The 13,696-nt window shown below is 48.6% G+C and overlaps 2 protein-coding genes across 6 annotated transcripts in view; both read right to left on the bottom strand.

The window, feature by feature from the left end:
• The window catches only part of LOC113427974 (zinc-alpha-2-glycoprotein-like), a 77,277-nt gene that overhangs the window by 17,816 nt on the left and 45,765 nt on the right, over positions 1-13,696 (bottom strand). The gene's annotated exons all lie outside the window — the stretch shown is intronic.
• LOC113427975 (major histocompatibility complex class I-related protein 1-like) lies at positions 2,565-10,295 on the bottom strand. 5 transcript variants are annotated; one of them, XR_015746388.1, is made up of 7 exons: positions 9,484-10,289; positions 8,009-8,254; positions 6,709-6,984; positions 5,514-5,801; positions 5,082-5,153; positions 3,458-3,588; positions 2,565-3,223 (listed from the first exon to the last, which is right to left on the bottom strand). XR_015746388.1 is itself a non-coding variant. In XM_087949049.1 (6 exons), exons 2-6 carry the CDS (start codon positions 8,121-8,123, stop codon positions 3,165-3,167), a joined length of 804 nt encoding a protein of 267 aa, XP_087805175.1. In that variant the 5' UTR covers positions 8,124-8,254; positions 9,484-10,286; the 3' UTR covers positions 2,565-3,164. The 5 variants fall into 5 exon arrangements, 2 of the variants coding, with proteins under 2 accessions (XP_087805175.1, XP_026546306.2); XR_015746386.1 differs by having other exon boundaries at positions 5,082-5,801; positions 9,484-10,295; XR_015746387.1 differs by having other exon boundaries at positions 5,082-5,801; positions 9,525-10,295.

Below are 13,696 nucleotides of genomic sequence, written 5' to 3'. Positions count from 1 at the left end.
GGACCAGAAGCCGTACCGCAGCTGCATCACTACCCGCCTCAAACTCCTCCGACCCACACATGAACCGAACTGACGCCCAGCATGAAGATGTGGCACGACCATGAACGCGAAGCCAAACAGCAGGATCACAGCTCACCAGCTCAAATCCCCCAGCAATTAAGACTAACCTGAGCACAACCAAGCCCCCACCTGAACAGAACACACCCCCACCCAATCAGAACACAGCCAACCCCCCAACCAATCAGAACACAGCCAACCCCCCAACCAATGAGAACACACCCCACCCAATCAGAACACAGCCAAGCCCCCACCCAATCAAGGCACACCCCCACTAGCAGTTAAAAGGAAGAAGCAGCTGCAAGCTCACATTACTCTGAGAAGCACAAAGCTGAAGACACAAGCCTGAAGATGATGAATGAGACTTCATCGAAATGTTGCCTAGATACTTCCAATTTTACACGGGAGAAAACCCAAATAACCAAAGATTCACCTACAAATACCCACGAAAACCTGATAGATAGATAGATAGATAGATAGATAGATAGATAGATAGATAGATAGATAGATAGATAGATAGATAGATTTTCTTAAGTTTTCGCAGGTACTTACATGTATGGTATTCAGCTTTGTTCGGGTATTTTCTTTGTGCTTTTAAAGTTGTAGCAACGTTTCGGCAGAATCTCATCTGCCATCATCAGGCTTCTGCATTGTGTTCGTCTGTGAGTCAGACTTTTACAGTTGTTTCAGTTTTAAACTTGAGGCTAGCCTACTGCTAATGGTTTTTTTCTTCATCCTGATTGGTTGGGAGTCTTGGTCTGTGTTTATTGGTCTTGGAGTTTGCTGTGTTCTGCTTGATTGGTGTTTCTAATATCTTCTGTCAGTTTTGTGGCTTTTTTTTGTCTTGATTGACTGGCAATGTTGTGTTTCCTGTATTGGAGGCTTTTAGTGCAGCTTGGTTCTGAGTAAATGGACGGCTATCATTTATTAGGAAGCTAGGTTTCATCTGGGTCCCTGGTTGGGGTGTGCTTGAGCTGGAGGTATCAGGGGGGATCTGTTTGTGTCCAGGTGTTTGCCTGGCTTGTAGTGTGGAGATTTTTTTGTTTGTGAGTGCAGGCTTCCAAATGATTGACAGTCTGGTGGAATCATCTCTTCTATTCATGCTTTCAGGTCTTTTTTCAATGTCTATGGCTTCTCTGATAATTCTGTAGCTGGGGTTTTCTATAGTGGCTAGGGTTTTGGTGTATGTGGCAGGGCATGATGCACAGGGGACTTCATATATGCCTGTGCATCATGCCCTGCCTTATGCAACCCCTTCGACCTCCCACCTTTCTCCTGTTTAAAAAAAATGGGTATCCATCTATTGGTTGAGATCAAAGGTTCTTTTCAAGAGGGGGGGACGAAAGGGAAGAAGAGATCCCCTCCCTGTCACTTGCACCAGGCGCTGCCCAAGCCTGAAGGTCCAAGAGGGACCCAGACTCCCCACAGGTTCTCTGGCCACCCGCGCTTGCTCTCTCTGGGTTCTTCTGCCTCTGCTTGGCTTCCTTGCAACTCTGATGCCCAACTCGATGCTTCCCGTCACCTCCTGGCTCTGAGCTGCTCTTGGGGGCTCCCTCTGGAGAGAAGAGGGTCCTTGCCTTTCACCCTCCCCCACACCCCCGACCTCCTTCAATTCTGGGCAGCAGCCTCCCCAAGGCGCCCCTGCGACCCTTGTACCCCAGGAGCCCCTTCCCTCATTCAGCAGGGCGTGTGCACCTGGTTGCTGGGTGAGAAGGGGGAGTTTCCCCTTTTTCCCACCTTTTTCTCATGTCTGCTCTGTATGCTGTTCTGTGACTTACCTGACGATTTACCTCACGATGTAGTGATGTGACTATCTTGTCTGATATAAATGTCGATGATAAATATATTTATTTATATAAAACACAAGTCTGTGACCACCTCTTTCACTTCATTTTGACACCAGTTATGCAATTCCCTGAGAGAGTCCCATATTTCTTTATATTTGTCCATGCAAATACAGGCAATCCACCCGCAGGCAAGAAATACAATCAGGCCCTCAATCCACACAGGAAAGGGGCCCCTAACTTTCCAACTCTCTCCAATGCTGCAATCTCGGTCTTTTGTCCAGTTGCTAAATTCCAAATGCAAATATAAAGCCCAAGAGCATATTGCCCTCTGAAAATTTTAGCTTTTGTTGCACAGTTTTTATTTTTTCAAAACTTAACAGTATAACAGTCAAAAAAAAAAGCAAAGAAAAGAAAAGAAAAAGGCAGAGAAAGGGGCATGGAGAAGTGACCCTGGGGAATGAAAACAAAAAGGGGAAATAAAAGGAATTGTTTTGGCAACATGGGGCAAAGATTTACAAAGGTCATTCTGGGAGTGTAACAGATTAACAGAGTTGGAAGGGACCTTGGAGGTCTTCTAGTCCAACCCCCTGCTCAAACAGGAGACCCTAGGCCATTCTGGAAAAATGTGGTCCAATCTCCCCTTGAAAACCAATCTCTGCAAGATTTGTGTAAGCACTGGACTTTTCCCCTTCAACCTAAAAGAATGAACTTCTGGAAATAAACATTTCAAAAGGAATTCTTTATTGAAAGGGAGTGATCCCAGCACTAGTCAAAGCAGAGTCTAAGATGCTTCCAGGCATACAGGAATAGATAAAGGGAGTTACAATCTCTCCCCTTATTGAGATGTGGATTTAGTCAAACAAAGCAAATGTTAATTCCCCCCTCCCCTTGTCTGGGAACCGTATCTTAGAAGAGGTTCCCAGGGAGTATCTTCCAGAGCTGGAATTTTTATGGTCCCTTCTCATCTTGTTATCTCTTCAAGAGGTCACAAGTTTCTAGACATCTGGCTCCAGTCCTCCAGTTGTATATCATGTGCATCATACAGAATCAATACAAGATTTAATATATTCAGGTTACACCAAAAAGGATTACTTGTACCATAGTTCGCCTGGCCTCTGTGGTTTTATTCTTCTTCCATTGAAGAATGGCAAATACACAGATCTGACATCTTGTCTCACGTCTGCAGTAACATTTCACAAGACCTTGAGGCCCTCATCTCCTTGCCTGCATCTCCAAAGGACTTGGCTCCATTCCTTTGTAAAGAGACTTTTCCCAGGGTTGGGGTGTGTGTGTGACAAAACTGGAGAGAGCCATATGGCATTAACGTCTCTTCTGAACTGGAACGAGGTCTATCCGCGTCATCCAGGCACCCAAGAGCCCTGCAGGGAGAAACGGAACAAGTTGGGGTGACTGTCCAGGACCATCTCATGGCCCTCGATCTGCTCCTCACTTCACAAGGAGGGTTTTGCCAGGCGCTTACCACCTCCTGCTGCCTTTATGTCAACCAACATGACAACCGGATTGAGAGTAACATACACGTCACCCAACAGGCACTTGATCTTTTGCACAATTTCAGCCAGGAGACCATCCTGGGCTCCAGTTCCTTCACTCACTGGTTTACTCTGGTTGGTTCTCTAAAATTTTCTTTCTGGCCCAGAAGGCCTGGTTTTTCATTGGCATTTCCCTCCTCTTCCTCTTCCTCCTGATCTACTTCCTAATTTTGCTCTGTCTGCATCTGGCTGTCCTGCAGGAAATCAAAGACCTTTGGCTAGTCCTAAAACGGTGGCTGCTATAAACAGCAAAAGTGTGGAATTGTGATATAAAAATCAATAAATCTACCAACTCTCCCCCCATCCCCCTCTCTCATTCCACCCCATTCCTCTGCAGAGCCTTTCCCCCATTTTCTCTCGGCTGTCCCTGCTCTCTCCCTCCCCTTGCCCACCTAAACTGGAGCAGCCTCGGGGGCTACCGCATAACCAGAAAAAATGACCACGTTTCTTCTGTTCAGATAGCCTTTTAATCCTTTCCCAATGAGAGGCCTTCGCCCAAAGGTTCCTCTGGGAAGCAGGAGGTGAGAAACCACAAATATTGCACCTTAATACAAATATCCCGTCTTAATCCAGCTGATGGTCTCAGCATCCCATCCGCTTCAGCATAAGATCCTTATCAACTTTTCCTTCTAATAGAAAATGCACTTTCCTTTGTTTAAACTTCTACCTCACTTGCTCCAACTGTGTCCCTGAATCAGGCCCTTTAGATTTCCTGGCCCCCCAAACCCAAAGTGTATAAAAACACATCCATCATTCAGGGTCCCTCTTTCTTCCCACATCCGCCTTCCCATTCCTGTCTCTTGCTCTGAGTCAAAGCAGAGGAGAGAATGGCTCTGTCAGGGCTCTGGTAGTTTCCCCCATTTAAATCATGAGTCTCTAGCCGGATTTTCAAAGCTCAAAGATTATTTATTAGGAGAGGACATGCCGGTGCTGACTCTGAGACACATCATTAATTGTCACCCTTGACCCTGGTTTTCCCCCACCCCCTGGGTGTCTCATAATTCATATTCTCCAATGGGACACATCCATAGCCAAAAGTCATCAATCATGTTCTCCAGTTAGAATTTTGCGGGGAGAAACTTAAGTCGCCTGGAAACTATGAAAACATTTATGGAATCCAGTTTCATTTTTGCAGCTCCTACACTGCTCCCTCCTCCCTTTCTGTTGGCAACTCTAAAAGACCAGAGAAATATTTTCTGAGTTGACAGGCTCCTTCCTCTGCTGACCCTCTTTTTCTCTGTCCCCAGGTGTGACTGAAATGGGGGCCAGAGGACATGGGACCCTCCCTCCATGGTCCCCATCTTCTCTTCGAGCTTCCCTGAAGGTCTCTCTTGCCAGGTGAGATGGCCTATGGATCTTCTCCAGGGCAGGATTACAGATTGTCTAGGGCGTCCCAGGTGGTTTATGGGACATTTTTTATTTATTTTGGAGCCCTTGATATCTGTTCCTCTACTTCAGATGGTCTACTTCAATGGTCTGTTAAGGCCAAAGAGACTTCCTCCCAGACAAGAGGAAGGTGGAACCTTCTGAGATATGCAGGAATTGGGAAAATGGCTGCACACTTTCTTCTGCCTCTCTGACTCCTGTTCAAAATGTTTTTTGTGGGGATGTTCTGCCATCCATACCAGCTCAGCCAACACAGAAAGACCCAGGGGTGGATGTCAGTGGATATGTTGGTTTCACTTACTTATCAGGAAGAGAATCCCAGCTCCCAAGATTACGGCAGCCACGATTCCAATAAGAATTTCCCACCCTGTAGCTAAAGAAGGAGAAACATGGTTCTGGTTAGAGAGATGCTGAGTTCCCTGAAGTGGAGCTCTTGCACGGACACCCCCCCAGGCAGTGTCCCCCCCCTGAAGGAAACCCCACCAAGGCTGAAGAAGGAAGAGCAAATGGCCTTGAAGGGCAGAAGGAAGAGCCACAACCAAGGCATTGGTTAGATGGAGCTTCAGTCTGGGCCATGCAATCAGGTTAAGGAAACATGTCCGATAAGATTCCCTCCTGGGTGTCCCTGAAGATAAACAGAGGGAGCGGGAAGCATGTCCAGACTTCTTCTCCCCAACCTTTCCCACACTGGTGAAAAATCTACTTCTGCATGTCCAACCCCTCACCGTCTCACCTCTTTCCTCCTCCCAGGCCAAGACCAGGGGCTCCTGCAAGCCCTCGTGCTCCAGGTGACACCGAAAACGGTCCCTCTCCTTGGGGTCGATCTTAATGCTCAGCCAGACATAATAGGTCCCATCTGAGTTGGGGGCCACATTCCTATGGAATGCTTCATACTTGCAGACCTCTCTGTCCCTCCTCCAGGTGGCCCGGATCTCCTTGGGGTAGAAGCCAAAGGCCTGGCAGATGAGGACCTCCAGACGGTCATTAATGGCCTTATGGGTCACCTTCCCCACTGGGGGCTCTGCAGAAACAGCAAAAGAGGAGTTTCAGGTGACTGAATAGGTAGGAAGACCTCACCTGGGCATCCTCTCTCTGGTTCTCTCCTCTCCTGAACCTCCGGGACCCTCAATGATTAGAGGCATTGAAGCCCTTGAGATTGATTTTTGAAAGGGGTACATAGAAATTGGGTCAAGTTCTCATTCTGACAAAACAACTGTACTGCTTGGAGCTTAGTCCAAATTTGACCACCAGCCTGAATTGGTAGTTTGGAATTGAAATTGTTCAAGTTGCCCCAGGTAGAAATTGGGAAAAGATTCATATTTTGATTCGGACTCAAATCCGAGAGGTTAGAATGAGTTTCTTCTGCTTTGCAATCTTTCTTTTCCAGGGAACTAGAACTGGGTCTTCCAGCATGAATATATTGTTCAGTTATTTTCATCTTTGAAGTACTTATTTTGGGGGGCATTGAGGATTATTTTTCTTCTGTAATTGGATGTGGGATACTTCCTGACCTTTTTCTGTGGTGACCTGAAATGGGGTCAGGGCTATGCAAAAGGTAAAGGTAAAAGGAGTTGGATTTTACTCTGCTACTCATTGCTGCCACTAGGGGGCAGTGTTCCCCCCTTTTCAAGGGAGCCAATGCTGTCCTGAGAAATTTCTGTGCTCTTGTGGCCAGCATGACATCACAGAGCGCTGTGTGTGCCCATTGATTCCCACTTGCAGGCTTTTGAACTGCTAGCTTGGCAGGAGTGGGAGGAGAATGGGAACTCCGCCCCACGTCATGTGGTGCTCAGATCTTGAACCTGGACTGTTGAGACAAGCCCAGCATCTTAACCAGTGAGCCCCCAGGCTGCTCCCTTGCCTATTTAAGACAGAAATAATATGGGGGAGGGGGAGCCGACGGACACATGCTCCAAAGGGCCACTCACCTCTCTTCTCCAGAGTCCCCCTCCTGTAGGACTGGTATGTCTGCAGCCACTCAATGCAGGTCTCCTCCAGGTAGATTTTTCTTCCCTGGGTCCACTCTAGATGGTCCTCCCATTTCTCCTTGACCTTCTCAGCCTGGGGATGAGCTGCCACCCATCTGAGGATCTCTTCATCAAACTTGAGGAAGTCCATCCCATTGTAGCCGTAGTGCAAAAACCCTCTTTTGCTCCCGTCTTCCCTGAGCTCACAGCCCCACATCACCTGCCAGGAGTGAAGCCCTGAAAGAGACCCCGAGGGGTGGTGAGAAAGGCCCAAGATTCTTCTCCCTGAACACATGAAAGTCTACCTACCACCCCTCCTAGGGAAGGAAACTATCAGGCTACAGAACTTTTCCCATTCAATCAACTAGGATGAACGTCTGAAAACGTATCAAAATGTATCAAAAGGAATCCTTTATTGAGATGAGACAATTCATGTAGTGGTTAAAAGCAGCATCTAAGGTCTCTCAGGCATGCAGAGATAGATAGGGGAGTTTAAAACCCCTCCCCCTTATCTTCATGTGTATTTAGTAAAACAAAGAGCCAACATGTTAATTCCCCCTCACCCCTTTTTTAGAATGATCTTTTCCAGAGTTTCCCAGGACACATCTCACTGTGGAATTTTTATGGTCTCTTCATCTCCTGGCTGTCTCTCTCTCTCTCTCCCAAATAAAGAATGATAGATCGGTAGGAAAATGGGGTGGGGAATTTTCCTGCAGACATTTCTGGGGATTTTCCCAGGATCTCTGGCCCGCGGGATTTAAAATTATGAGTATGGTGGTCTTTGAGGTCCAAAAGGTTGGCGAACCCTGCTTTGGAGAGTAGCTCAATGCCCTTCTTTCTGCGACAGCCCCTCAAATAACAGGAGACTGCTACATGTCAGCCTCAGCCCCTCTCTTTCTTAAACCAGATATACCCAGGTCCCCAACCATTCATCATGTTTTAGCCTCTTTTTTCTAGGACTAAAACTGGACATAGTATCGCAAGTGTGGCCTTATTGTGCAGTAGTAACACCAGATGTGATCTTCATACTTTTGCATTTTAATTAACTTGCATTCAAGTTACTTAACACTTCATGTGATCTTGAAAGTGATCTACTATTGCAATTAGCCCTTGTTGGGTGGAGCCACGCCAGGGGGAAATTATAAGTTAGGAAGAAAATTGAGGGTGTGTGTGTGTGTGTGTGTTTCCACTGCAGAATAAGACCTCACCATTGTGGTCTTTTCTGTCACTGAAGGCCACAGGTGGCACTGCTTCTGCTCACCTCCAGTCTGATGGCTGAGGTTTGATAACTTCTCCAGGCCAATCCCAAAGACCCACTCGAGAGCCTGGAGCCTCTCCTTCTCCGCCTCCTGTATCCAGGGCACCAGGGGCTCCATCCTCCTGATGAGGTTCTCATAGCGGACGATGGGCTGGTCATCCAGGTAGCTCTGAATGAAAGGCTGAGGCAGCCTCTGGCTGGGCTTTGAGTCTTGCGGGTGCAAATACCACAGGGAGTGTCTGAGGGAGCCTGGAGAGGAGGAGGAGGAGGAGGAGGGAAGAGGGCAGAATTAGGGGCTCTGGACTGCAGCTTCATTCCTTCCAGCATCCGGTCATCCAGCAGGCTCCCACCCACCCAACCAATGGGCCACACCCTTTCGGCCCTTCATATAAAGATTGATGCCTTGAAGCTCAAACCCGCCTTTAAACTTTAAACCAGCATCCCTTGGCTGACCCTGGAAACAGCTACAGAGCCCACATCTGGTTAGGGTGCAGCTCCTCTGGGTTTCTGGGTTCCCAGCCAGCTGCTGGTGGGTGTGACCCAGATCGCAACCCCCTTGGTAACTGTGGGGAGAGTCAGTGGGGCCCAATTCACATGGAAAGTAACCAGTGAGTTGGACAACTGGCTCCTCCCCAATTGCCATTTTCCCCCAGGGCTTTTCCAGGAGACCAGGAGGGTTGCTGACCAGGGTGCAGCTCTAGTGCAGGCGGTTGTCCTTCAGTCGCCTCGGACTCTTTGCAGCCTCATGAACCACACAGCATGCCAGCCTTTGGATATACTACGGCTCCCCCCAAAAAAAAAAAAAAAAAAAACTGAGCAGCACAATATCAATTCATGGCTCTGCCTTCAAAGGGAAGCTATGATTTAAGGCAAGGCTTGTCTTCCAACTTGGCAAGTTCAAGACTTGTGGACTTCAACTCCCAGAATTCCTGAGCTAACATGACTGGAGGAGGAATGCTGGGAGTTGAAGTCCCCAAGTCTTAAAGCTGTCAAGTTGGAAGACCCCTGATTTGGGGGAAGCTCCCTAATTGAAAAGGTTGACTGCAGAAGACATCACTGCCTGCCTTACCTAGAAGCTTCCTTTTGGTTATTCAGCTAAGTTGTTTCTGACTCTCCGCGGCCCCCATGGACCACAGCACCCCAAGCTTCTCCCCCCTCCCATCCTCCACTGTCTCCTTTGCCCAAACTCATGTCCCTAACCCTCCCCTCCTCTGCCGACCCCTCCTCCTTTGGCCTTTCCCCCAAAAGTCCTTGTCTCTTCTCCTTAGGGGGCCAAAGGATTGGAGCTTCAGCGTCAGGATCTCTCCTTCCAAAGAGCAATTGGGGCTTGTTTTAGGACCAGTGCAGGCTGCTCCGTCCTTTGTTCGGGCAGGAGAGAGGAGGCACTCCGAACCTTCTCTCTTTTTTGCTTTGAGGCCTTATTTTCTCATAAATATAACGAAATACTAAAAACAAAAATAGATGAAACTCAGTGAAACCTGGGGTAAAGAAGGCAGAAGAGGACAGAGTTGCAAGAGACCTTGGAGGTCTTGTCCAAGCAGGAGCCCCTCTACCCTTTCAGACAAACGGTTGTCCAACCTCTTCCCAGTGTGGGAGCGTTCACAGCCTCTGGAGGCAATTCCACTGATTCATTGTCTCATTTGTTTAAGACCCGGGCAATGGAGCTTGAAGGAGAGAGGGGAGAAAGAGAGAGACGAACCCCAAACGCTCCTCTTCCCGTTGTGCTTCCTCCCCCTCCGCCAGGAACTCACCGCAGCCGTCCCCACCTCCAGCACCAAGGCCCCCAGCGCCGCTCCCAGGACCAAGAGGGGCGTCCAACTGGGCGACATCACCCTCCAGCCATGCGGCTCTTTCCAGCTCCGCCGATGTTCTCCAAACTTAGTGCGGCTCCTCCGGGAAAGAGAGAAGCCAGCGCTTTCGCTTTCCATTTCTCCCGGGCCAGGGCAGAGGGGAGGGGAGGGGAGAGGGGAGGGGAGGGGGTGTCCTAGCCAGATGCTGCCCATCACACTCAGCGGTCACCATCCAGCAGTGCCCGTTGCGTGGAGGCAGCCACCGCGATGCCCCCTCGCTTCACCGTCCTTGCGAAGCCCCTGCGGGCGATCCCCTCATCCGGAGGCTTCTGGGCCACTTTGGGCGGAATCTGCTTGTGGCTTTCGGTCGCTCTCTGAGTTACAGCTACGGCGGTGTTGAAGGAAGGGATTGGACGGGCGGATAGTGAGGCTCTTAGGCGTCTGGTTAAAGATCCGTGTTTGTTCCTGGGACGGTGACTTTCCACCCGAACCGCTCTCCCCCTCACCCACCCACCCCCCCGCCTGTCTTTCCTTTCGATTGGACCCTGCCCCTTCCCTTACCCCTCCCCTTTTCAGTTCCCGTTCCTTTCCCTTCCTCCCCTTCTTTCTCTCCCACCCTCTCTCCTCTCCCTTGCCCACCCCCACTTCCCCTGCCCTCCGCTCTCCTCTCCCTCCTTCCTCTTCTCTCCCCTCCCCTGTCCTTTATCACCCCCTCCCTTCCATCTTCTCCCCTTCCCTTCTCTCCCCTCCCACTCCTCCCTCACCTTCTCTTTCCCATTCCTTTCTTCTTTCTCTCCTCTCCTCTCTTCTCTGCCCACCCCTCCCTTCCACTACCCTCCCCTCTCCTTCCCTCCCTTTCTCTCTCCCCCTTTATTCTCCCCTCCCCTTTTCAGTTCCCATTCCTTGCCCTTCCTCTTCTTCTTTCTCTCCCACCCTCCCTTTCGTAGGAGAATCTGATCTATGACACATCCAGGGGCCTGGGGGGAACAGGGTCATAGGTGGTAGTAAATTACGTGTCTCAGAATTGGCTTCATACAGGTTAATGCTGGACATGTTGCTCCTAATAAATCTTTTGGATTCTTTTGAAGCTTGGCTCATGATTTAATTAGGGCAATTGTCGGAACCCTGACAGTTAACTTCCATGCAGTTGCTAACCACTGCTGTTCTCAGAAGCTCTGGAGATGAACATCTGGCTCCATCTGTTGCCCTTTCATCCTTCTTTAGGAGCCTCTCTTGGTGGTTTCGGGCTCTGAGGTTGGTGCAGCACCAACAGAAGTGAAATTATGCAGGTGTGTAAGTCGGGGGAAAGAAGTACAGTGGCCCCCCCAGGCAGTGCATGAAGCAAAGGACATGAAAATGGTTTCCCCATTCCATCATCCCCACCCATTCCTGGGAAAGTGGCCACATCAGTAATCCTGATTGGTCACTGAATTGACCCTTGGTGGGTTGGGGGAGATTTCTTCTCTCGCCTGAACCCATCCAGGGTCTCTTTTGCAGTTAACCAGAAGCCAACATTGCTTTGACAAGATCATGGCAAACAAATCTTATTTCATTGTTTGACCAAGTGTTTAATTAGTGAATCAGCAAAATGTTGTGGACGTACTATTGTTAGATATCAGTAAGGCATTTGACAAAGTAGAGCTCAACCTACTTTGTTGTGATTCTCGGAAGGGCGGAAGATATAAACAGCTGCGGCTTCTCTATTTATTTATTTATTTGATTTGTCAATCGCTTACAAGATAATAGGTGTAAGTACAAACATGAGTAAGAATACAGGAAATAGGTACGAATAAATGGAGACATTAGGACATTAGGATCCTTGACGGTGTGCAAAAATGGAAGGAATTGTTTTGGTAATGGGGCAGAAAGATTGACAGCTCTTCCCAGCAATATCAAGGGTCTGAAGGCAACTTCTGTTCCCCGGCATTATAAAGTTGCTTCTCTCTTGGATTAGTTTCCAACCATTGGTTCTTCCCCTGCCCTAACCCTAACCCTTATCCCCTGTGGGGTGTGGCTCAATGACTCAGCTCACTCTCTGACCCTCCCACGCCTCCTACGTTGCTGCTCACGTTTCTCCCTACGATGCTGCTTAGGATCAAGCCAACATTCTTCCTCTTCACTCCTTGTCAGGGGCCGCTCCGACATGCCTTCCTCCTGATTAATCTCAGGCTGTTCCTCTCGGTTGTCTGATGGAACCTGAAGGGAGGAAGGTCCTGGGGAGGAAGGCATTCCCAGTTCCTCCCCCTCATCTTCCAGGTCCTCTTCCTCTGACAGCATAGGCTCGGGAATCGGGGCCACAACACATTACAATACAGACTGTTCCCAGATCAAACAGTGGATAACCCCACTAGTAGATGCAAGGCACCATAGCCACAATGACCACTGGCTGCTAATTTCAATTCAATTCAGAATAGAGCTGGAAGGGATCTTGGAGGTCATCCAGTCCAACCCCCTGCTCAAGCATGACACCCTATACCATTTCAGACAAGTGGCTGTCCAGTCTCTTCTTAAAACCCTCCAGTGATGAAGCAGCCACAACTTCTGAAGGAAACTGTTCCACTCGTTCATTGTTCTTATTTTTAGGAAGTTTCTTCTTTATTCCAGGTTGCTTCTTTCCTTGATTAGTTTCACCCATTGTTTCTGCCCTGCCTTCAGGTGCCTTGGAAAATAAGTTGACCCCCTCTTCTTTGTGGCAGCCCTCAAATACTGGAAGATTGCTATCACGTCACCCCTGGTCCTTTTTTTCTCTAGACTGGCCATACCCAGTTCCTGCAACTGTTCTTCATCTGTTTTAATCTCCAAGCCTTTAATCATCTTAGTTGCTCTTCTCTGCAATTTTTCCAAAGTCTCAACCTCTTTTTGATAATGTGGTGACCAAAACTGGATGCAGTATTTCAGGTACAGTCTCAGTAAAGTTTTATAAAGCCTACTAATAGTTCATGTGATTTTGATTCTGTCTCTATACAACCAAGGATTCTATTTACTTTCTTGATGGCTGCTGCACACAGCTGGCTCACATTTAAGTGATCATCCAGGGTCTCTCTTGCAGTTACTGTTTTTGAGCCACGTTTCACCTAATTTGTACTTATACCTTTGGCTTTTCCTGCCCAGGTGTAAAACCTTGCTTTTCTCCACATTAAAGTTCACTTGTTTTGGATAGGGCCCATTTTTGGGGATAGAGCCCATTGTTCAAGTCTGTCAAGATCCTTTTGGACCCCTTGCTTGTCTTCTGAGGTGTTGGCTATTCCTGCCAGTTCAGTGTCATCTGCAAATGTGTTGAGTTTCCCTTCTATTCCCTCATCTAAGTCATTTATGAAGATGTTGAAGAGTATTAGGCCTAAGACGGAACCTTGTGGTACCCCACTGCTTACTTCCCTCCATGTAGATGTAGTACCACTAGGAGCTACTCATTGAGTAGAGTTTGTCAGCCAGTTACAAATCCATCTGGTGGTGGTGGTGTTTATCCCACCTTTTCCTAGCTTACCAAGAAGTAGGTTGTGGTCTACATTGTGAAATGCCTCATTCTTCTTCTTCTTTTTCTTCAGCGTTTGTCTCGCGCTCTGGCGAGGTCCGCTAATGTCCTTGAGTATTGCTTCCATGCCTCTCTGTCTGCCACGTATGTCGGGTCTGCCTTCGCGATCTCTAGGTCGGCCTTGATCGTCCAGCGTTGATCGTCCATCCAGCGTTGCTTAGGTCTACCACGCGGTCTCACTCCTCCGACAGTCACCTTCATCGCAGATTTGATGATGGATTCTTCCTTGGCGCGACTCACATGGCCGAACCATCGTAGCCGGGACTGCCTCATGACCGTGGGGATGGGCACGACGTTGAACCGTCTACGCACTTCTTCGTTCCTGACGCGATCGAGTAGGGCGAGGCCTACCGACCATCGGAGCATTTG

The sequence above is a fragment of the Notechis scutatus genome, unplaced genomic scaffold, assembly GCF_049901735.1.
Source record: "Notechis scutatus isolate UNSWTSFEM ecotype Mainland unplaced genomic scaffold, rNotScu1.2 NSCUSCF61, whole genome shotgun sequence".
NCBI classification, from domain to species: Eukaryota; Metazoa; Chordata; class Lepidosauria; order Squamata; family Elapidae; genus Notechis; species Notechis scutatus.
The sequence above is the reverse complement of the archived record's forward strand: the minus strand, read 5'-3'. Positions and strand labels throughout refer to the sequence as shown.

What these genes read in the sequence shown, in the direction of transcription:
- LOC113427975 (XM_026690521.2), bottom strand. Translation starts at nt 8,123, where the DNA reads ATGGAGCCCCTGGTGCCCTGGATACAGGAGGCGGAGAAGGAGAGGCTC. An exon ending in CCTCAGCCATCAGACTGGAG is followed by an intron (nt 6,985 to 8,008) that starts GTGAGCAGAAGC and finishes GGTCTCTTTCAG; the next exon opens with GGCTTCACTCCTGGCAGGTG. An exon ending in GGGGACTCTGGAGAAGAGAG is followed by an intron (nt 5,802 to 6,708) that starts GTGAGTGGCCCT and finishes CTGTTTCTGCAG; the next exon opens with AGCCCCCAGTGGGGAAGGTG.